This window comes from Heterodontus francisci, chromosome 9 (genome assembly GCF_036365525.1).
Source record: "Heterodontus francisci isolate sHetFra1 chromosome 9, sHetFra1.hap1, whole genome shotgun sequence".
Taxonomy (NCBI): Eukaryota; Metazoa; Chordata; class Chondrichthyes; order Heterodontiformes; family Heterodontidae; genus Heterodontus; species Heterodontus francisci.
The window spans coordinates 85163882-85188473 of NC_090379.1; the positions used below are offsets into that span (position 1 = coordinate 85163882).

General features: G+C 41.9%; 1 protein-coding gene across 1 annotated transcript in view; it reads left to right on the forward strand.

Moving 5' to 3' along the window:
- ryr3 (ryanodine receptor 3) overlaps positions 1 to 24592 on the forward strand; it is a 423842-nt gene that overhangs the window by 316020 nt on the left and 83230 nt on the right. Inside the window, exons 74-79 of the mRNA XM_068038163.1 lie at positions 2687 to 2818; positions 6719 to 6831; positions 11895 to 11991; positions 17300 to 17406; positions 17901 to 17952; positions 22139 to 22189. Coding sequence (XP_067894264.1) covers positions 2687 to 2818; positions 6719 to 6831; positions 11895 to 11991; positions 17300 to 17406; positions 17901 to 17952; positions 22139 to 22189 — 552 coding nt within the window. The remainder of the gene's footprint in view (positions 1 to 2686; positions 2819 to 6718; positions 6832 to 11894; positions 11992 to 17299; positions 17407 to 17900; positions 17953 to 22138; positions 22190 to 24592) is intronic.

A 24592-nucleotide genomic window follows, 5' to 3' on the forward strand; every position in this document is an offset into this window, starting at 1 on the left:
TCTACTTGCAGCTCCAGCAATATTCATGAAACTTGACACCATCTAGGACAAAGCAATCCACTTGATCCTTGGTCCCCTCCTATTTCTTATCGATTTACTGCCCCTCAGTGACATGAACTGAAAACACAGCATCAGTTTTCACACATACACTGATGACACTCAGCTCTTCCTCACCACCACACCTCTTCACTGTTTCTAAATTATCAGACTGCTTGTCCGATATTGTCTTTGATCCCGACTACAAGCTGTGTTCCCTCGTCACCGATTCCATCCCTCTACTGCTGGCAACTGTGTGAGGCTGAAACAGGCTGATTGCAGCCTTGGTGTGATATTTTACCTCGAGATAAGCTTCCGACCACATATCCACGTCCTCACCAAGACTGCGTATTTCCATATTTGTAACATCATCCGACTTCACCCCGCTTCAGCTCATCTGCTGCTGCAAACCTCATCGATGCACTTATTACTTCTACACTTGACCATTCCAACACACTCTTGGCTGGCCTCCCACATTCTGCCCTCTGTAAACATGAGGTCATCCAAAACTGCCCATGTCCTTACCCGCACTAAGTCCTGTTCACCCATCTCACCTGTGCTCGCTGACCTACATTGGCTCCTGGTTAAACAATGCCTCCATTTTAAAATTCTCATCCTTGTTTTCAGATCTGTCCATGGATTTTCTCCGCCCCATCTCTGTAATCTCCTCCAATCCCACAACCCTCCAAGATATCTGCGCTCCTCTAATTCTGGCCTTTTGAGCATCCACAATTTTAATTACTCTACCACTGGTGGCCGTGCCTTTAGCTGCCAAGGCTCTAAGCTCTGGAATTCTCTCCCTGAACCTCTTGACCTCTTTTTCATCCTTTAAGATGCTCCTTAAAGCCTACCTCTTCTACCAAACTTTAGGTCATGCCACCTAATTGTGTTTTATAAAGCTCCTGTGGATCACCTTTAAGACACTTTATTACATTAAAGGCACTAGATAAATGCAAGTTGTTGTTGATCAGCACCCCATTCTTCAACAGCTCCTTCCAAACCTGCAACCTCTACTACCTAGAAGGATAAGGGCACCAGTTGCATGGAAACATCACCACCTGCAAGTTCCCCTCCAAGTCAAACATCATCCTTACTTGGAACTATATTGCTATTCCTTCATCATTGCTGGTCAAAATCCTGAAACGCCCTACCTCACAGCACTGTGGGTGTACCTACACCAGAAACTGCAGTTGTGCAAGATGGCAGCTCACCTTAACCTTCTCGAGGGCAACTAGGGAGGGCAAGAAATGCTGGCCTTGCTGGAGACACACTCATCCCATGAATGAATAAATGTTTAAAAATGTGTTAAAGGTGTCATGAGCATATGCTACTCAAATTTTTTTTTTAATCTATCCGTTGAAAACCTAAATTAAACTTTAAAAAGTAAGTAGGAGCCAAAGAACTTGAATTAAACTTTTAAAAAGAAAGCAGCTAAAATGATCACTGCAATTTGCATTGAAATACCTCACATTCCAAGGTATCGAGGTGGAGATGAATGTTTGGTTAATCTACCACCAGAACAATGGCTTGCAAATTTGAATGAGCTACCTGCCTTACCTACATCAACAAGACATTCAAAGCCATCTTGGAATATTAGCACTGATGGAGACGAACCTCAAAGGGTAAACACTGAAACGATGGGACCCGAGAGACAAATTGGAATTCTTAAGACTTGAACTAATTAAGATGCGGAAGAGAGAATGTACTGGACACTCATGTGACAAGTGTCTCCATCTGTGTGAAAACTGGCAGTTTCATTTGGCTACAGCAGACAAGAACCTGCTTTTGACCAGTGCAGGGCCCAAGTGGGGTTCTGTCTCTCTCTCACTCCAGGTGACGCTGTAAATTCAAACCCTGCTTGAGGGCTGCAAAACATCCAATCTATCATTCCTTTAGACACAGACCCCCAGGAGAAAACCATCTACATCACTATCTCCAAGAAACCCTTGAACCAGGTGGCCATCTCTACCAGCCAAAAACTTCAGGACCATGAGCTCATCTGGAAGATAACTGAATTACCAGACACCACAGATTGTATATTCTTTTATTTGTTGTGTGTGTGTGTGTGTGTGTTTGTGTGTGTGTGTGTGTTTGTGTGTGTGTATTTTATTATTTTACTTAGATCAGGTTTTGATTTTAAATACAATAAATCATCCTCTTTCTTGTTTAAACTCAAGAAAACCTGTCCAATTGGTTCTTTTATGATCATTAGCACCTAAAAGGGTTAAACACTCACTGAATTTGAAGGCATATCCACTATTTAAAAGAAATAAACCCTGTTGCGTTCAAACAAGAGGGGAGCCTTTTGACCCCTCCTCACCTGATCGTAATAAAGGTCATAATTTTACTCAATAATCTATTAATGCTACCACTAAGTACAACTTAATTGACACCAAAGATAAACCTCTGTATCCTGACTAATTTACAGATAAAACAACTCGGTCTCTGACTTGTAGGCAACAAAGGTGATCTGCATTTTGAAATTTGATCAGAAAAGGCAACTTCAATTTTAACTCTGGCTCTGTTTAAAGCTGTATGAAATGAGGACAGATTCATTTTCTATTTTATGCGGGTTGAAAATCTGCTTTTGTGACTTATTTATTGCTATCTTATAGTTGTACTAATGATTCTTCCATCTCCTCCCATGCAGTCTGATGACCCAGCAGTCAGATGGCAACTTAACCTATATAAAGATATTGCCAGGCCTGAAGAAAGAATGGATTCTCATAAGGTTGTGGAACATCTGCAAAAGATTTCAGCTGCTATTTTTCATTTGGAACAGGTAACTAGATCTCCTAGCAAAGCATTTACAATCATTCATGTGATTAAGTATGAAAGACTGCAATACCATGTAAAAGAACAACCATTACTGTCTTAGCCAAGCATAATTACAGTGGTATGGCAATTTGACTATTGACATTGTTACGATCAGGTGAGAAAGGTGTCTCGGGGTCCCTTTCAGTCTTCACCTGGTCTTACTATAACAGGGTTTTATTTTTAAACACACTGTTTTTAGCTCCCCCTTGGTGAAACAAAGCTTTATTGGAACAATTGTTTCAAAAAATCTATTTTTGTTGCTTACTTAGAGGATGAAAGATATTAATCCACTGGCTGGAAGGCACTTTGGGATGTCAAAAAAAAATGGAAAAAAGAAAGAATTGAATTTATATAGTGGCTTTCATGACCTCAGGATGTGCTACAGCACTTTACAGCCAACTGAGTGCTTTTGGAGTGTATTCACTGTTGTAATATGGGAAACGTGCCAGTCATTTTGTACACAGCAAGCTCCCACAAAAAGCAATGTGATAATCACCAGATAATATGTTTTTAGTGATGTTTGTTGAGGGATAAAAGTTGACCAAGACACTGGGAGAGCTTCCCTGCTCTTCTTCGAAAATAGTACCGTGGGATCTTCATGTCCATCTGGGAGGGCAGATGGGGCCTTGGTGTAATGTCTCATATGAAAAATGGGACCTTCAACAATACAACACACCCTCAGTACTGCTCTGGAGTGTTAGCCTAGATTTTGCATTCAAATCCTTTTGAGTGGGATTTGAACCACAATTTTCTGACTCAGAGGTGAAAATCCTACCCAAGGTGCCACAGCTGACATGCACTAAAAACAGTACAAATCAGTCCTTTCTCTTTTCTCTCCTCTCCTCTCCTCCCTACCCCACCATATTGGAGCATTTCACAGCATGCCCCGTCATTAGACATTTTCCTGCGTCCTACAGCTTAAAATGTTCTGTGCCATAACTTGCTGAAAAAGTGATAATGGAGTGGCGAGGGCAACAGGCATCTGGGACCTCAGTGAATGGTGGGGTCAACAGCATATCTCCTTAACCAACGATAGTAATGGGTTGTGAAAGAAAATGAGAAGTTGGGTGATTTAGAGTGGATAGATTCAAGTCAAATTTGGTACAGAAAGAGAAATAAAGAGAGAGAAAGAAAGATTGGATTAGGAAAAAAAGAAAAGTAAGAAAAAAATTAAACATTTGACATTTTTATAATCTCTAATATTAATTTACCACCTGAAGTTCAACTGTTCAATTTCTGGGTTAGAGAGGTTGAATGTAAGAAAGAAAGTCTTGCATTTATGTAGCACCTTTCATGACCTCAGAATATTCCAAAGCAATTTACAGTCGATAAAATACCTTTGAAGTGCAGTTAGTTTTATAATGTCGGAGCTGCTGTTAGATGTAATCTTCTACCTCTTGACAAGTTACTCTGCTGTTCAAATACGAGAGTTACGAGAAATAATGAGACAAAACTCAAAGCCCAAATTAAACACTAATGTCTTTACTAGGTATGGTAGGAATACCAATTAACAATACAATACACCCGTTAGCAATTCACCTGTTAGCAATACACCCTATAATACTCTAAGACACAAAAACGCAACAGGAAAGGTGACTCAACCGTGGCTAACAAAAGAAGTTAAGGATTGCATTAGATCAAAGGAAGTGGCTTATAAGGTCGCCAGAAAAAGCAGTAAGCCCGAGTATAGGGAGCAATTTAGAGTCCAACAAAGGAGGACCAAGAAACAGATAAAGAAAGGAAAAAGAGATTAGGAACTAGAAATATAAAGGCAGACTGTAAAATCTTCTTTAGGTATGTGAAAAGGAAATGATTAGCAAGGACAAATGTGGGTCCATTGCAGGCGGAGACAGGAGAGTTTGTGGTGGAGAATGAGGAAATGGCGGAGAGACTAAACAATTACTTTGTGTCTGTCTTCATGGAGGAAAATACAGAAAATCTCCCAGAAATACTAGGGAACCAAGGGACTTGTAAAAATGAGGAACTGAAAGTAATTAGTATCAATAAAGAGGCAGTACTCAAAAATTAATTGGATTGAAAGTTGATAAATCCCCTGGACCAGATGAACTACATCCCAGAATACTGAAGGAGGTGGCTATAGAGATAGTGGATGCATTGGTGGCTATCTTTCAAATTCTAGAGATTCTGGAAGAGTTCCTGCTGACTAGAAAGTAGCAAATGTAACCCCACTATTTAAGAAGGGAGCTAGAGAGAAAATGGAGAACTACAAACCTCTTAGTTTGACATCAGTAGTAGGGAAAATGTTAGAATCTATTATAAAGGATGAGATAACTGGACAATTGGAAAATAATGATATGATTGGAAAGAGTCAACATGGATTTGTGAAAGGGAAATCATATTTGACAAACCTGTTGGAGTTTTTTGAGGATGTTACTTGTAGCATTGATAAAGGAAAACGAGTGGATGTGGTGTATTTGGATTTTCAGAAGGCTTTTGATAAGGTCCCACACCAGAGGTTAGTAAACAAAATTAGAGCACCTGGGTTTGGGGGTAATGTACTGCAATGGATTGAGAATTGGTTAACAGACAGAAAACAGAGAGTAGGAATAAATAGATAATTCTCAGGGTACCATAACGATCAATGCTTGGGCCACAGATGTTTACAATCTATATAAATGATTTGGATATGGGGACCAATTGTAATATTTCCAAATTTGCGAATGACACAAAACTAGGTGGGAATGTAAGTTGTGAGGAGGATGCAAGGAGGCTTCAAGGGGATTTGGATAGGCTAAGTGAATGGACAAGAACATGGCAGATGGAATATAATGTGAATAAGTGTGAAATGATCCACTTTGGTAGAAAAAGCAGAAAGGTAGAGTACTTCTTAAATGGTGAGAGGTTGGGAAGTGTTGATGATCAAAGAGACCTGGGTGTCCTTGTTCATGAGTCAGTAAAAGCTAGTAAGCAGGTGCAGCAAGCAATTAGGAAGGCAAATGGCCTGTTGGCCTTCAGTGCTAACATGTTACTGTAGTTCGAAGAACCCTTTTGTCTTTCTCAATGCATGCTGGTCATATTTGGTCAGTTTTCTATACACCTGTATACAGCATAGTTTCCTGTATTTCATTTAAACTATTGATGCTGCTGGTTTGGATAGCTTCACAAATCTCAACAGCAAATTTCTATTAAAATAATATTACCCTTTCTTAAGAGACGACAGCCAATTTGTGTGCTGCAAGCTTCTGTGAACAGTAATGTGATAATTTTTTTTTAGTAATTTTGATTGAGGGATAAATATTGGCCAGGGCACCAGGGATAACACCCCTGTTCTTCTTTGAAATCGGATCTTTTACGTCCACCTGAGAGAGCAAACAGGGCCTTGATATAACGTCTCATCCAAAAGATGACACCTCCAACAGTGCATTACTCCCTCAGTACAGCATTGAACTGTCAGCCTAGATTTTTGTCCTCCATCTCTGGAGTGGGACTTGAACCTATCACCTTTGGACTCAGAGGTAAAAGTGCTAACCACTCAGCCACATAGTAATTGGTACTTCATTAATGATTAGCATTGCATTAAAAGGTACTTATACTGTTAATTATCAGACTTTATGTGGCAAATTTAATGAGCAAGAAATGTTCAAATCCAGCAAGTTCTTAAGAAAAATTGGTAGGTTAAAGGCGAGATGCTGTTTGTGTGAAGCAAACGTCAGAATGACGTAAATCAATCAGCAAATTCTGGAGATTCACAACTTATAGCGCATCTCTTAATCACCTGAACTTGCTGGTCGATTTTTGCATGAATAACGGCATGTGCCATTGACACACTGTTATTTTTCCAGCAAGATTTGGGCCATTATTAATCTGGTAAATCCCTGGTTAATTATGTTTATCTTTTTCTTAGGTGGAGCAACCATTGCGGTCAAAGAAGACAGGGTGGCACAAGCTGTTATCCAAACAACGCAAAAGAGCAGTGGTTGCCTGCTTCAGGATGGCACCATTGTATAATCTGCCAAGGTAGAAGTGGTGCTGCATTTTCATATATTCAGAAACAAATTAAACGAGCAATTATTTCTCCTATTGATTCTTTATCATGCTATGTTTTGTATTTTAGTTTTTATTTACGTTACAGCTTACATTTTAAAGCTAGTTTTTGGATAAAGCATTTTTTTACACTGGTTAACAATCACTCCCAACCATATTGACATTTTTTTCTCATCTTCTTTAAACCTGTTTCCATGCTGTGTTCTCCAATCAAGAGGGTGAACAGATGTTCTGCCACTCTGTTGTTCGAACTAGGACATGTACAGTAAAATTCCTCTGTTACCTTCCTCCACTCCTTTCTTGTAGGAAGGTTCTTCAGTTCTACTTGTAGCCTAACCCCAACTCTGCCAACAGCTTGCTCAAGATTGGCATGTGAGAAATCACAATGCAAGCCCACACCTTAAGTTATTCTTTTTAACTGTGAGATGCTTGCCAGACAGCATTTTATAAACCTAGTCATGAAATTGTGCTTGTTAATTATACATCATACAGAACATCTGTGTACTTTCAAATTGAATTAATTGCTGGAATAGTTAATGGAATGACCAGATGGGTATCTTTGACAAACACTTATTCATGTACTTCTTTAAAATAAAAACATCAATAATATGTAACATCTTAATGCAGAGAAAATAATTATAGACACTTTGCTTTAACTCACACAATATGGTGAAGTATCCCACAGTTAATTCAGAAACATGTCTTTGCTTTAAAGTTGATCAATGCAAAAAATGTATCCCTTTTCTTTAGACACAAAATTAACATTTACTTCCTGAACTCCTATCAACATCTGTGGCTGGAAAAGCTATATCAGAACACTGACTTTGAGAATCTTATCGTCTATTTGACGGTAAAGTAACATTTGGTTGATAGGCACCGCTTCCTGCCCTTTGCAAACACTCTCCTTAGCACACTTACGGTGTTCAATTTGTACAATGAACCTTCCACAATCTGATTGGTCAGTCTGTCAACCAAAAACCTCTGCAAACCTTACAACAAAATGGTAAAAAGAACAGGGTAAATATTCAAAAATAAAAATAGTATGCATTGTACTTACCTGTTCAGAGCCTTGGGACATTTTTACTCCGTAGAAAGCAATATATAAATGCAAGATGTTGTTGCCGTGTTCACTGTGGTTTGTGCCTTATTACACAGTTGATGCAAGCTCAAAAATATGAGATAAAAGGATACGTAACAATACAGTGAACCAGTACAGCTGATTACTGTTGTTACTCTATGAAATTTTAGGCTAACTACTTTTACTCTGAAGATGAGGGCATACCAACAATTTCTTCTGAGACAGAAGGCGGTGGCGTAGTGGTATTATCACTGGACTAGTAACCCAGAGACCCAGGGTATTCCTCTGGGGACATGGGTTCGAATCCCACCACAGCAGAAAGTGGAATTTGAACTTAATAAAAATCTGGAATTAAAAACTAGTCTAATGATGGCCATGAAACCATTGTCGATTGTTGTTAAAAACCCATCTGGTTCACTAATGTCCTTTAGGGAAGGAAATCTGCTGTCCTTACCTGGTCTGGCCTACATGTGACTCCAGACCCACAGCAATGTGGTTAACTCTTACATGCCCTCTGAAATGGCCCAGCAAGCCACTCAGTTGTACCTAACCGCTACGAAGTCTATAAAAAGGAATGAAACCGGACGGACCACCCGGCATCGACCTAGGCACTGGAAACGACAACGGCAAACCCAGCCCTGTCGACCTTGCAAAGTCCTCCTTACTAACATCTCGGGGCTTGTGCCAAAGTTGGGAGAGCTGTCCCACAAACTAGTCAAGCAACAGCCTGACATAGTCATACTCACGGAATCATACCTAACAGACAATGTCCCAGACACTGCCATCACCATCCCCGGGTACGTCCTGTCCCACCGGCAAGACAGACCCAGCAGAGGTGGTGGCACAGTGGTATACAGTAGGGAGGCAGTTGCCCTGGGAGTCCTCAACATCGACTCCGGACCCCATGAAGTCCCATGGCATCAGGTTAAATATGGGCAAGGTAACCTCCTACTGATTACCACCTACTGCCCTCCTCCATGTTGAACACCACTTGGAGGAAGCACTGAGGGTGACAAGGGCACAAAATGTACTCTGGGTGGGGGACTTCAATGTCCATCACCAAGAGTGGCTCGGTAGCACCACTACTGACCGTGCTGGCTGAGTCCTAAAGGACATGGCTGCGAGACTGGGTCTGCGGAATGTGGTGGGGGAACCAACACGAGGGAAGAACATACTCGACCTCGTCCTCATCAATCTGCCTGCCGCGGATGCATCTGTCCATGACAGTATTGGTAGGAGTGACCACCGCACAGTCCTTGTGGAGACGAAGTCTCGCCTTCACATTGAGGATACCTTCCATCGTGTTGTGTGGCACTATCACCGTGCTAAATGGGATAGATTTCGAACGGATCTAGCAACGCAAAACTGGGCATCCATGAGGCGCAGTGGGCCATCAGCAGCAGCAGAATTGTACTCAACCACAATCTGTAACCTCATGGCTCGGCATATCCCCCACTCTACCATTAACATCAAGCCAGGAGACCAACCCTGGTTCAATGAAGAGTGCAGGAGGGCATGCCAGGAGCAGCACCAGGCATACCTCAAAATGAGGTGTCAACCTGCTGAAGCTACAACCCAGGACTACTTGCATGCCAAACTGCGTAAGCAGCATGCGATAGACAGAGCTTAGCGATCCCATAACCAACGGATCAGATCTAAGCTCTGCAGTCCTGCCACATCCAGCCGTGAATGGTGGTGGGCAATTAAACAACTAACTGGAGGAGGTGGCTCCACAAATATCCCCATCCTCAATGATGGGGGAGCCCAGCACATCAGTGCGAAAGATAAGGCTGAAGCATTTGCAACAATCTTCAGCCAGAAGTGCCGAGTTGATGATCCATCTCGGCCTCCTCCTGAAGTCCCCAGCATCACAGATGCCAAACTTCAGCCAATTTGATTCACTCCACGTGATATCAAGAAACGACTGAAGGCACTGGATACTGCAAAAGCGATGGTCCCTGACAATATTCCGGCAATAGTACTGAAGACCTGTGCTCCAGAACTTGCCGCGCCCCTAGCCAAGCTATTCCAGTACAGCTACAACACTGGCATCTACCCTGCAATGTGAAAAATTGCCCAGGTTTGTCCTGTACACAAAAAGCAGGACAAATCCAACCCGGCCAACTACCGCTCCATTAGCCTACTCTCAATCATCAGTAAAGTGATGGAAGGTGTCATCAACAGTGCCATCAAGCGGCACTTGCTTAGCAACAACCTGCTCAGTAATGCTCAGTTTGAGTTCCGCCAGGGCCACTCAGCTCCTGACCTCATTACAGCCTTGGTTCAAACATGGACAAAAGAGCTGAACTCAAGAGGTGAGGTGAGAGTGGCTGCCCTTGACATCAAGGCAGCATTTGACCTAGTATGGCATCAAGGAGCCCTAGCAAAACTGAGGTCAATGGGAATCAGGGGGAAAACCCTCTGCTGGCTGGAGTCATACCTAGCGCAAAGGAAGATGGTTGTGGTTGTTGGAGGTCAATCATCTGAGCTCCATGACATCACTGCAAGAGTACCTCAGGGTAGTGTTCTAGGCCCAACCATCTTCAGCTGCTTCATCAATGACCTTCCTTCAATCATAAGGTCAGAAGTGGGGATGTTCGCTGATGATTGCACAATGTTCAGCACCATTCGCAACTCCTCAGATACTGAAGCAGTCTGTGTAGAAATGCAGCAAGACCTGGACAATATCCAGGCTTGGGCTGATAAGTGGCAAGTAACATTCACGCCACACAAGTGCCAGGCAATGACCATCTCCAACAAAAGAGAATCTAACCATCTCCCCTTGACATTCAACGGCATTACCATCGCTGAATCCCCCACTATCAACATCCTAGGGGCTACTATTGACCGAAAACTGAACTGGAGTAGCCATATAAATACCGTGGCTGCAAGAGCAGGTCAGAGGCTAGGAATCCTGAGGCGAGTAACTCACCTCCTGACTCCCCAAAGCCTGTCCACCATCTACAAGGCACAAGTCAGGAGTGTGATGGAATACTCTCCACTGGCCTGGATGGGTGCAGCTCCAACAACACTCAAGAAGCTCGACACCATCCAGCACAAAGCGGCCCGCTTGATTGGCACCCCATCTACAAACATTCACTCCCTCCACCACCGACGCACAGTGGCAGCAGTGTGTACCATCTACAAGATGCACTGCAGCAATGCACCAAGGCTCCTTCGACAGCACCTTCCAAACCCGCGACCTCTACCAACTAGATGGACAAGGGCAGCAAATACATGGGAACACCACCACCTGCAAGTTCCCCTCCAAGTCACACACCACCCTGACTTGGAACTATATCGCCGTTCCTTCACTGTCGCTGGGTCAAAATCCTGGAACTCCCTTCCTAACAGCACTGTGGGTGTACCTACCCCACATGGACTGCAGCGGTTCAAGAAGGCAGCTCACCACCACCTTCTCAAGGGCAGTTAGGGATGGGCAATAAATGCTGGCCTGGCCAGCGATGCCCACATCCCGTGAATGAATTAAAAAAAAGTTAAGGATTTGTGGGCAGGACTACCCAGTTCAAGCAGTCCCTAAAGATGTAAGAATCCTTTAGCTGAGCTAGTTATGGTGTAGTAGGAAATTATAATTAAAACAAATGATCTGTGGAATTTATGGAGAGCACAGCTCACCAACATAACAGTGAGTGAGAATTTAAGAGGAAACAAAGTTCAGCGTATCTCTGTTTCTTAAATCATTTTATCTTCACTTGAATCATACTTTATTCAACTTCTAAACCCTGAAGGGCCACATTATAAAATAACCTACACTTCAATTAGTGTGATCTTGGTATGTGATCATGATACACCATTGACCAATCAGAATACTGGAGTTGTACAAATCTCTACTAATGGTCTTTATCTATTATTTTAAATAATAGTCTCCCATAATCTACTAAAAACTGTGTCTCACCTCCTCCTCCTCCTGATCTTACTATACCCTCCCGCTTCCTAGGCATCGTGCTGTTAACCTCTTCCTTCAGAGTTATCAGAAATCATGGATAGAGACAGAGGAGTATTCATTTGAGGAGAAACTAATTGAGGATTTAGCTGTAAGTACTGGCCTCTTGTGTGACTGGTTTCTAGCTCCAGCACAAGTGGCCATGCTGCATTCTGCAAGCAGTGCTGTTGCCAAGCTGTCTACAATACATGCAACTTTACTCTGTCAGTTATAACAGGCTTGTTTTGGGGTAGTTGTTTTTGTTGCTGCTTTTCATTGGAAAGTGGAATGGAACTTAGCTACTGTGAATGGCAGGTACACTTGAGCTGAGTAAGGTGGACTGGCTTTAGCTCTCAACAACTTGTATTTGGCGCAGAATATGAAAGAACATTTATAGTAGAAGCGATCATTGGAAGTGATTAGCCTGAAGTAACAAAGCTGCAAATGGATTTAAAGGTCTTACTCTGTGAGTGAGACTCGATCTGTATTCCAAAACCAGGAACTGGGTGCTATTTATAATGCACAATTTCTACTTAAAATTACAGTTCTAAAAATTACTTACACCTCTGATTTCTCTCTAAAATGATCTAACCAAGAGATTGGCTAACTGACCTGCTTCCAGGCTTTTATCAATCTACCTCTGTAACTAATTGTCAATAGGCACTAAAAAGTTACAATAGGTTGATTGTTCACAATTCTTTTGCGCTCCCACATGTAAAAATATGTCACTTCTCCTTGAATGCTCAGACAGTTGTCAAGCGGAGAGCCAAAGCTGTTAAACTGCTCTGCCTCTGTATGGTGCAGTAGTTTTACTACCCACTCTAACTTTTATTTCTTATTGGATATGTATTGTATGAGGGAGGAACCATGGCTCTGAATGTTGATATGCCCATGGCTCTGATTGTTGATATGCATTATACAACTGCTGCTGCATGTATTAAAGAACATGAAATAATAGATTGTTCGAGTGTGTTATAAGGCTCTGAATGGCCAAAATCATGCCATAAAACATGACAGTGGAGCACAAACAGCTCATACAATACCTTTGCACAGAGTTTGTGTAGGAGCCTTGTAACAAACTATCAGATGTTTGTTGGTCTATGCAGTTTACATATGATTATGGATTTTTATAAGTTGCACTGAATTTGCCTGCGTTGATAGGCTGTGCTTGCCTGTTGTGCTATGGCGTGCTGAATGTGAAAGGAGTAAGGACACCATTTTTTTGTTTAAATCTTTTGCAATATTTATTATGTTGCAATTTCATTTATTAAGTCTTAACTTTACAGTACAGGTCACATTTTGCAGTGTATAGTGGTGTTTGAGTTGTGGAATTAAATAAGATCACTTTCTTGACTGTTCAATGATGGAACATTGTGATACAAGTAAATAAGGTGAAGCAAAGATTGTAACAAAAGCAAATATTTTTTAAAAACAGGTTATCATTACAAAGGTACAATTTATTTCTGCAGTGGGGATGTTCTCTGATGATTGCAGTGTTCAGCTTCATTTGCATTCTGCACATAATGAAGCAGTCCATTTTTGCATGCAGCAAGATCCAGACAACAGCTAGGTTTGTGCTGAAAAGTGAAAGTAACATTTATGTCACACAAATGCCAGGCAATGGCCAACTCCAAAAAGAGAAAGTCTAACCACCTCCCCTTGACATTTAATGACATTACCATCACCAATCTCCTACCATCAATACCTTGGGGTGGGCGCCATTGAGCAGAAACTCAACTAGACCAGCCACATAAATGCTGTGGCCACTAGAGCTGGTCAGACACTGAGTATTCTGTAGAAAATGACTATCTTCCTGACTCTGAATAGCCTCACCACCATCTACAAGGCACAAGTCGGGGGTATGATGCAATATTCTCTACTTGCCTGGATTGCATCGTCCAATACAAAGCAGTCGACTTGATCAGCACCTCATCCACGAGTCTAAATGTCCATTCCCTCCACCACTGATGTTTCATAGTACACATTGCAGCTATCAATTAAGATGTACTGCAGCAAATTCCAAAGCTTCTTTGCAGCACCTCTCAAACTCACAACCTCAGACACCTAGAAGGATAAGGACCGCAGGTGGAAGGAAACACCAAACAGTTTCCCTACCAAGTCACACCATCCTGACTTGGATATGTATCTCAGTTCTTTCATCATCTCAACAGGTCAAAATCCTGGAACTCTCTACTTAAAAGCATTGTACAAGCATCTTCACCTGCAGCAGTTCAATAAGGAAAACCACCACCACTTTCTCAAGGCAATCGGGTGCACAATAAATGCCAGCCTTGCCAGTGTTGTCCACATCATAAAAAATAAATTTAAAAACGCTTTACAATGTATCAACCAAGGAACAGCATTGACAATATCCAAGGGACTGGACTGTCCTTGCATATTACGTGCCAAAGTGAATGTGAGTAACCTGGGGAAAAGTACGAATATGCTTAAGCGAACTCTGAAATTTAACTGGAAAAGCTAAAATAACTTATCTTGGTCAAAAAAGTGTCTTTGGCCCTATCATCTTTAAATGACCATCCCACTATCATACTGTTAGGAGTGAGGCTGTTTATTGTAAATTCTACAGTGGTTATCTCCATTCACAACTCCTCCAATAAGGAAACATCCATGCCACCCCACAGAAGAAGCTGGATAGCATCCACATTTGGGCTGATGAGTTTCATGATAGAACTGCCAGTGAAGACCATCTTGAAAAAGAAGAAACCCAGCCATCTACCACTGAACTTCAGCAAGTCCACCATCTCTGTGTCCCCTACCATCAGTACCCTGGGGCAGCATTGACTGTAGAATTAACTGGACCAACTATATCACTGCCATGGTTACAAGAGCAGGGCAGAAGCTGGGTACGTTGTGCTGAGTGGCTCACCTCTTGACCCTTCAAAACGTCTCCACTGTCTTCAAGGCTGATGTCAGGAGTAAACTAGAATATGGTCGAAAGTCACGACTTCCTTGGTTGGGTGCTGCCGCAGTAACACTCAGTAAACTGAACAGCACCCAAGACAGAGCAATTCATTTGATGCCAGTGTATTCAGTATCTAATCCTTCCACCATGAGCACACTACAGCTTTAGTATGTATGATCTACATGAGCTCACTGTTTACTTTTTAAAAAAATTCATTCATGGGATGTGGGCATCGCTGAGCAGGTCATCATTATTGCCCATCTGCAATTGCTGTTGAGAAGATGGTGGTGAGCCATCTTCTTGAATATAACGAGTGGCTTGCTAAGCCATTTCAGAGTGTAGTAGTAAAAATGAACCACGTTGCTGTGGGTCTGGAGTCATATGTAGGCCAGGCCGGGTAAGGACAGCAAACTTCCTTCTCTAGAGGACATTAGTGAATCAGATGAGTTTTTATGACAGTCTGATAGTTGCATGGTCACCGTTAATGATTTTTTTAAAATTTCAGATTTAATTAATTGTTTCTTTATTTCAGTAGTTAAGCAGTTGCCATGGTGGGATTTGAGATCTTGTCTTCAGATCATTAGTCTGGGCCTCTGGATTACTAGTCTAGTAAATTAATCACTATACTATCATACACTTAAATATAAGTTGTGTCTCTTCCCTACTGCCTCTACCACTGAGAAGGACAAGGGCAGCAATGTTGTGGGAACACAATTACCTCCAAGTTACACATACTAACTTGGACATATATCACTGTTCCTTCATTGTCGGTAGTTAACTATTATGCAATTCTCTACCTAATTCCATCAAGGGAACACCATCACCAATAGGTTTGCAGCAGTCCAAGGAGAGGAGCCACCATCACCTCAGGGCAGTCAGGGATGGGCAATGAATGCAGACTGCATCTCACATATCCTGAGAGCAAATAAGAAAAAAAAAACAATTGTGAAAGTTCCTGTAGTTTAGTATAGTTTCACGACAATTAACCTATAGATTTGCTGAACAGTATGAAAGCTTTGCATTTATCTAGCACTCCAGACACTGAAGAATATTCAGAGTACTTTAGAATAGGGAGAGAAAGATGCCAAGCCTGAACATGAAAGACTGTATGTTAGGCTTTCAAAGGAAAGGAAAAAGAGAGCAAGACAAAAAGCAATTTATTGGTACAGTATCAATGACTGACTTTGCATTGACACGTTTTAAGGCCTAGTGAGTATTTGGCGTGCCGGTGAGCAACAGCAGGGAGGCTCAGCTGATCTTGATGGCTGGGTCTCATCAGGATACCCCTGGCCGATGTCTCAACCAAACCGCAGCTTTGAAGTCTGCAGCAAGTGGGTGCCTTGCCTTTTGCTCTTGAGGTGCCATAACCTACAGGGCTACAGACCAAGAGCTGGATGGTGGGATTAGGCTGGATAGCTCTGAGGGGCTGAGTGGCTGAGTGTCGGAGATTGTCGTTTTCGGGGGTGGGGTGCGGTGGGATGTGGGGAGAGGTTGTCTAGGGTGGGAGAGTCCCAAGGTTTCCTCATGGGGCCTGGACTCCTACCTACAAGGAAAAAAACCAAAGACTTTCCATGTCTCTTCTTGCTCTGAATCTACTTCCCAATAGCTTTGGCTTGGTGAGGAATCCACCACTGATTCCCCTCTCGGGTCTCATGTTTATACTGCAATCAGACCCCAGTGACATCATCAGAGTCTAACTTACATATTGAAAGAAGGATGTCAAATGTTTCTGGCAGGTGTCCTTGTTGCCTGTATTTTAAAATTGTGGTCACCCAGATTAGGGTGGGAAGCCAGAGTAAGTCTCCTACTATATTTTAATTTTCATCCCTCCTGGTTTCCACCAGGTGGAGAGGGGGTTAAAATTCCCTTGATGAATCATTTTACTCCCATATCAGAGAGCTTGGCAATTACACATATAAATTTAATTTCATATAGAGGCCTTTTCTGACCTTTTGTCATGGGACTAAAGTTCACGGGATTTTGAAGGTGAAAGTTTACAAAGCTATTGTCTTTTATTGTTACTTATCTGGAGTATTATTTCCTACACAATACTGCTCTGTTTCATCAATGTTGTGTTTTAAATTAAACTACATTTGTGCCAGCTAATAAATGAGCATGCCTTGTAGAGTAACATTTTCAAAATGCATTTGTTTATTCAAAGTACTAAGGATTTCTTTTATCACTTTTGAGCCCAGTGAGGGTTATCTAATCTACTTAATACATAAAACTAAAGCAAAAAGTGGAGAAAGTTTGTGATTAAAGCATTTTCTCTAGCTTTTTTGTAAATAAATCTGAATAAAAGTCATGTGCTATATTGGCTAGTATCTACTTAGATAAATCTTCTAACTTGAAAAGTAAAACTAATGGTTTTAATGAGTCTGGCAGATACTAAATATGACCATTCTTGTAGCCTGCAGTCTATAAAATTGTACTACTCATAATTTAAGCACTTGACCTTGCATCCACTGGTCTAAAACAAACCTTTAAATGTGCTTAGAAATCTGCTGCTGTATCAGAAGAGGAGGAGGAAGTGTCTGACAAGAAACCTGATCCACTTCATCAGCTTATATTGCACTTTAGTCGTAGTGCCCTCACAGAAAAAAGGTAAAATAAGGATATTGTTGTGCTTTTGTATAGGTTGTTACAGCAAAACAAATATTACTGGGTACAGTTGCTGAATAAGAAGTAAGTACGGGGAAGTAAAAGGAGTGTACTTATTTCTTTTGGGAATGTATTAATTGTAGATAATGTTGGACAAACCAGTGCCGTTCTTGTGGGAAGCAGAGATGCAAATATGTCACTACAAAGAGAGGAGAACTGTTTAGAATCTTGTACCAGTTATTCCTATTTCTGTTTATTTCATAAGATTAAGATGAAAGGGGTTAGTACTTTATATTGAAAATGTTCCTTATCATAAGCCTTCATTTACATTCACAAGATATCATCCTGATCTAAAAGACTGAGAAAACCATAGGTTTTACAGAATGTTGCAATTATCTTTTATAAATGGGATTGTTTTCCTCAGACATTTTATGTAAACTGACTAAAAAATACTACCGTTCTACAGAATTAAATGTTCTCTAAAACACCTTTTGCAGTGTAATTGAAGATGATCCATTGTACCTTGCATATGCAGACATGATGGCAAAGGTAAGTGAATGGTGGAGTAGAGCATCGTGTCGTAAGCATATGTTTTCTCATATCTTTAGATATTGTCACCAAGGGGCAGAATGCAGATAACAAAGAAAAGGATGAATGGATAAATCCCAGGGGAGTGCCAGAAGTAGTGGGAAGGAAAGCCATAGCTGGTCATTCTTTGGCTACAATTGGATAAATAAAGGTGGAACCCAGTGAGGGCAATCAACAACAGCTTGCATTGGAGCACAAGGAGAAACCAAGATGTGATTTGGTGTAAAGAGCCACACTGCTAACATGGAGGAAAGCATTGCCAGGCAGCAAGGCTTCAATAATGTGTAAGGTATCACCACCCATGAGTCAAGTGTTAGTCAAAGCCATGATGCCAATGCAGTCATCCACAGTATGGTCATGGATGGCAAAGGCTTTGAATACCAATGACCAGATATTCTGGGAATGCAGAGAGGGGTGATGATTGGTCATCTGTTGGCAGAGTCTAAGAGGGCATTGGTGGATGAAGTGAGAAAAACAGCAAGGAGATTGGCAAGATTAGCCTCCAGAGATCTATTGGGTAGAGAGGTCATTGAGCAGAGAGATTGGGAAGTTGTGATTGTTACTTATAAGGCGGTAATAATGAGTGCCTCGGTAGGCTCTTCAAAGAATGCTTAGGAACATAGAAGTAGGAGCAGGAATAGGCCATTCAGCCCCTTAAGCCTGCTCCATCATTCAACTAGATCATGGCTAATCTTCTACCTCAAAGCCATTTTCCTGCACTATCCCCATATCCCTTGATATCTTTAATATCTAGAAAGCTATCAATCTCTGTCTTGAACATACTCAATGGTAGAGCCTCCACAGCCCTCTGGGGTAGGGAATGCCACAGACTTACCACCCTCTAAGTGAAGAAATTCCTCCTCATCTCAGTCCTAAATGACCTACCGCTTATTCTGAGTCTGTGTCCCCTGGTTCTAGACCCTCTCACCAGGGGCAACATCCTTCCTGCATCAACCTTGTCAAGCCCTGTAAAATGTTGTATGCTTCAATGAGATCACCTTTCATTCTTCTAACTCTGGAGAATATAGGCCCAGTCTCCTTGATCTCTCCTCATAGGACAATCCTGCCATCCTACAAATCAGTCTGGTGAATCTTCATTGCACACCCTCTATGGCAAGTATATCCTTCCTCAGGTAAGGAGACCAAAACTGTACACAATACTCCAGGTGCAGTCTCACCAAGGCTCAATACAATTGCAGCAAGAATTTTTTCTCCTGTACTCAAATACTCTTGCAATAAAGGCCAACGTAATATTTGCCTTCCTAATTGCTTGCTGCACCTGCATGTTAGCTTTCAGTGACTTATGAACAAGGGCACCCAGGTCCATTTGGTCATCAAAACTTCCCAAACTCCCACCATTTAAGAAATACTTTGAATTTCTGTTTTTCCTGCCAAAGTGGATAGCTTCACATTTTTCCACATTATTTTCCATCCACCATGTTCTTGCCCACTCACTTAGCCTGTCTAAATCCCCCTGAAGCCTCTTTGCATCCTCGTCACAATGCACATTCCCGCCTAGTTTTGTGTCATCATCACAGTAGCTGTGGGCTTTTTCAAGGGGGAATTGGAATAGGGATGTGAGTTGTGGGGAGAAGGGGAGTGGGAACAAAATACCGAGAGGTGAGAAATGAAAGGTGGTATGACTGGGTGACAGGCAGGGAAGTAGATAGGAAAAGAGGGGCCAAGAAAGAAAATAGGGAGAGAGATGTACTGGGCTCAAATTTGGAGCAGCAGCCAAAACGCCCAAGCCTTCCTCACATATCCCATCAGTGATGAAAACATCTCACTGGCAACAAATCTGAAACTCCATATTTTTATAGCCACTCTACCTCCACTTGATGCTGACTCTTCCTTGCCCGTTCAATGTTAGCTGCATGTTTCCACTGAGGCACATGGCTGATGATATGCAATAGGAGCCTTGTGGTACTTCCTTGCCTTTCTTGACTTGGATCGTTTCCCCATTTAGAAGAAACTAGAGAGATTGAAGGCAGTCTGCATGTCATCATGCCAGAAATTGTAACCCATGCTTCAGAAGCCATTCCTTAAAGGAGGAGAAGTGGCACTTATTACTAAGACTTTCTCCTTCCTCAGGCCTAAAACTTGTCTTCCTTTGCCAGATTGCAGACACCTTAATTAGAGGTTATAAATTCATAGACTCTGTCACCTGAAGAAACACCAGACATTGCAGTGAACCACATTGTTACAGGCACAAAGGTCCCGATATTTACAGGATGCATATTCAGAATGGGGTTGGGAAGAAGTTATGGACAGGAAACCCAGAGGTAAGGGTTTCCCAAAGAACACCTTTTAATTTTCTTCTTCTCCAGGTTCCCCGCCTGACTTAACAGCTGGCTACCTGTTGGGTAGGAAAGCCTGCAGCAGTCGTATGCAGAGGAGGAGTTGGTAGGGAGTGATTGTTACAGGGGTTCTGGTGGGGGGTGAATGGGGAGGAGGGAGCGATCACATTGGGGGGGTTGCGAGTGGGGATGGTGGTAGTGGGAGAGGTCACGGAAAGGGAGAGATTGTGGGCAGGGGCAGAGATCATGGAGGGATGCGGGTGGAGATGGTGGTGGGGGGGGGGAGAGATTACTGAGATGGAGTTGGTGGTCAAAGGAGGATATTATGGTCGAGGTAGAGATCATAGAGGGGTGGTGATTGTGGTCGGCGTGACATCATGGAGGCGAGTGGAGATGGTGGTCAGAGGGTGGGGGGAGCTACAGATTACGGGGTATTTACAAATAAACTTCTTGTGGCAGGAATGAACTCTTAAGTTTCTCCTAGCCCACAAGAATTTCTGTAAAGGCGTTTACCATATAAGTCCAGTCCATCTCACCTTTTACCTGTCTGGTTTCTGTAGACCCAGGAACTCAGTCATCATGAATTAAAAATAAAAAGGTTGTAAAATGGGGGCAGTCTTTAAAGCCTCCTGAGAAAGGGGATTGGTTGCCTGCCCCCCGCTCCGCCCCCACCAAAAGAAAGACTTGCTTTTCACGACCTCGGGATATGCCAACGCGCTTTACAGCCAAGTGGAGTCACTATTGTAATGTAGGAAATGCAGCAGCCAATTTGTGCACAGCAAACTCTACAGTAGCAATGTGATAATGACCAGATAATCTGTTTTTGTGATGCTAATTGAAGGACAAATATTAGGCAGGACACTGGGGATAGCTCACCTGCTCTTCTTCAAAATACTGCCACGGGATTTTTTATGTCCATTTGGCAGGGCAGACATGGCCTTGGCTAATTGGAAGTGGGCAGGTTTGGAGGCGGGTTTGAAATTTTTTAAATTTTCACTTCTCACTCGACAATCACCTACCTTTTTGAGGGGTTAAAATTACCCCCAAAATAACTGCCTTAGCCCTTTCAGTATCTGCAATATTGTTGGATTTTCCTCCAGCTGCTGCCCCTCCCTCCTCTGGAAACACATTGTCTGCAGGTAGTGCAGAAAGTACCAGGAATCTACCATGAATACCACAAATGAACCGTGCCCAAAAAAAATTAGACTGGTTCTGGAAAAGTTTACACCAACTCGCAGAAGTGCACTTTTTTGCTAATACAGCATTCAGTCCAGCACTGAGGAAAATTTCCTCTTGGCTGTTTAGCAGTGGTAACATACAGAAAAAGTACCTAGGTAAAATGCTAATGAAGTATATAATTCTGTGAACTCATATTTGTACTTCACTTTCATATTGCTGTACTAACTTAATCATATCATTATTACTTTTCTAAAAATGAGAGCCAAGTGATCCAGTGCAGGAGAATTCTGTAGGTGTGCATTTCAAATTCAGGTCAGCCTGCTAGTTGTTAAATAAAATTGGGAAGCCTCAGGCCAGTTTCTAATGAACGTGAGTTCGTGGCACTAAAAGTGCAATGATTGAGGTTAAAATGACAGTCTTGTTTAGAGACCACAAGGAATGATTATTGCAAATTTCCACTGGTTCAGTGTGGCTTGGTGCTCCTCTGAGGTTGAAGTGTTTTGTGAATCTTGTGCTCTTGAAGGTGAGAACTGGTGATGCTGATGAATGAAACATTTCTTATTCAATGCAAACTTTTGTTTTATGAAGACAGTACAATAATTGCTGGGCAAAATGAAGTTTAAAAAGTGGCCATTTAATCCTAACGCTTTTATCTTTGGTTCAATAATTAGAGCTGCCATGTTGCTGAGGAGGAAGATGAAGAAAAAGAGAAGACGTTTGAAGTAAGCCAACAAAAGCAATGTTACAAAAATTGAACTCAAGTTTATTCTGGAAAGCATAAACTGATTTAAAATAGCATTTCTTCCTCATCATGCTAAAAATGGACATTAAGTAAACATTATTGCAATTATTGTGTAAGAATTTGTAATAATTGTGTACTGGGTAAGCAAATTGATTAGCCAATAAAATACTAAATCTTTAAGGCACCTAAGGTACCTTTATATGATTTATACTAAATGCAGTCTGGGCAAAAATTACAAAGAAAAGGGACTGAAACCAGATGGGCCCATAAAATATTACAAATGCCACTCAATATTACTCAATTTTTGAGATTAAAGAAGTAGTATAACGCATCCATAAACAGAACTACAGTCTCTGAATCTGCTGCTTTATGACTTTTTTCCATCTATGAGGTGATTATATTAGCAGCAGTCTTCCGAGCTAGCTCCAATTTAAGGAGCATAGCACAGTATTTTCCAAATGGACCAAAGTAATAAACCAGTAAAATTCCATCTCAAATCCCAGTTGCTTTCCAAACCTACATTTCACGTGAAGTTCAGGTGTTCTGGATTTTGCAGGTTCCAACTTAACTGCCGCTTATTGGGGGTAAATGATAACTTTTGACGATCTTGAAAATGGGGTGATATTGAATCAGCTGCCTGTTATTAAAAAAAAAGGAACATAGAAACATAGGACTTTTTTTTATTCTTTCATGGGATCTGGGCATTGTTGGCAAGGCCAGCATTTGTTGCCCATCTCTAATTGTCCTTGACAACTGAGTGGCTTGCTAGGCCATTTCAGAGGGCAGTTCAGAGTCAACCACATTTCTGTGGGTCTGGAGTCACATGTAGGCCAGACCAGATAAGGACTGCAAATTTCTTTCTCTGGACGACATTAGTGAACCAGATGGGTTTTTATGACAATTGATGATAGTCTAATAACACCATTACTGAGACAAGATTTCAATTCCAGATTTTTATAAATTCATTGAATTTAAATTCCATCAACTGCCGTAGTGGGATTTGAACCCGTGTCCCCAGGGCATTAGCCTTGGCCTCTGGATTACTAGTTCTGTGACATTCCCACTATGCCATATCTTCCTCCATTCGGCCCTTTGAGCCTGCTCTGCCATTCGATAAGATCATGGCTGATCTGGTTGTGGTCTCAACTCCATTTTCTTGTCTTTGCGCCATAACCCTTGACTCCCCTGTCTATCAAAAATCTATTTAACTCAGCCTTGAATATATTCAATGACCCAGCCTCCACTGCTTTCTGGGGAAGAGAGTTCCACAGACTAATGACCCTTTGAGGAGAAAAAATTCTCCTCATCTCCATCTTAAAAGGGAGACTTCTTATTCTTAAACTGTGTCCCCTAGTTCTAGTCTCCCACACAAGAGGAAATATCCTCCCAATATCCACTCTGTCAAGTCCCCTCAGCATCTTATTGGTTTCAATAAGATCACCTCTCATTCATCTAAACTCCAATGGGTAAAGGCCCAACCTGCTCAACCTTTCTTCATAAGATAGCCCCTTCATCCCCAGAATTAGTCGAATGAACCTTCTTTGAATTGCTTCTAATGCAATTATATCCTTTTTCAAATAAGGAGACCAAAACTGTACACAGTACTCCAGATGTGGTCTCACCAAGGTCCTGTACAACTGCAGTAAAATTTCCCTATTTTTATACTGGATTCCCCTTGCAATAAATGCTAACATTTCATTTGCCTTCCTAATCGCTTGCTGTGCCTACAGACTAATCTTTTGTGATTCATGTACCAGGACACTCAGATCCCTCTGTATCACTGGGTTCTGCAATCTCTCTCCATTTAAATAGTATTCAGCTTTTCTATTCTTCCTGCCAAAGTGGACAAATTCACATTTTCCCACATTATACTCCATCTGCCAAATTTTTGCCCACTCACCACCTAGAAGGACAAGGGCAGCAGATGCATGGGAACACCACCACCTGCAAGTTTCCCTCCAAGCCACACACCATCCTGACTTGGAACTATATCACTGTCGCTGGGTCAAAATCCTGGAACTCCCTTCCTAACAGCACTGTAGGTGCACCTACCCCACATGCACTCCAGCAGTTCAAGAAGGCAGCTCACCATCATCTTCTCAAGGGTAATTAGGGATGAGCAATAAATGGTGGCCTAGCCAGCGACGCCCACAGCCCAGTAACGAATAAAAAAAAGCTTGCCAACCTGAAAAAGACCCATTTGTCCCAACTCTCTGCTTCTTATTAGCTAACCAGTCCTTTATCCATGATAATATGTTACCCCCTGCACCATGTGCTGTTATCTTGTGTCGTAACCTTTGATGTGGCACCTTATCAAATGCCTTTTAGAAATCTAAGTATACCACATCTACAGGTTCCCCTTTATCCACCTTGCTTGTTACTT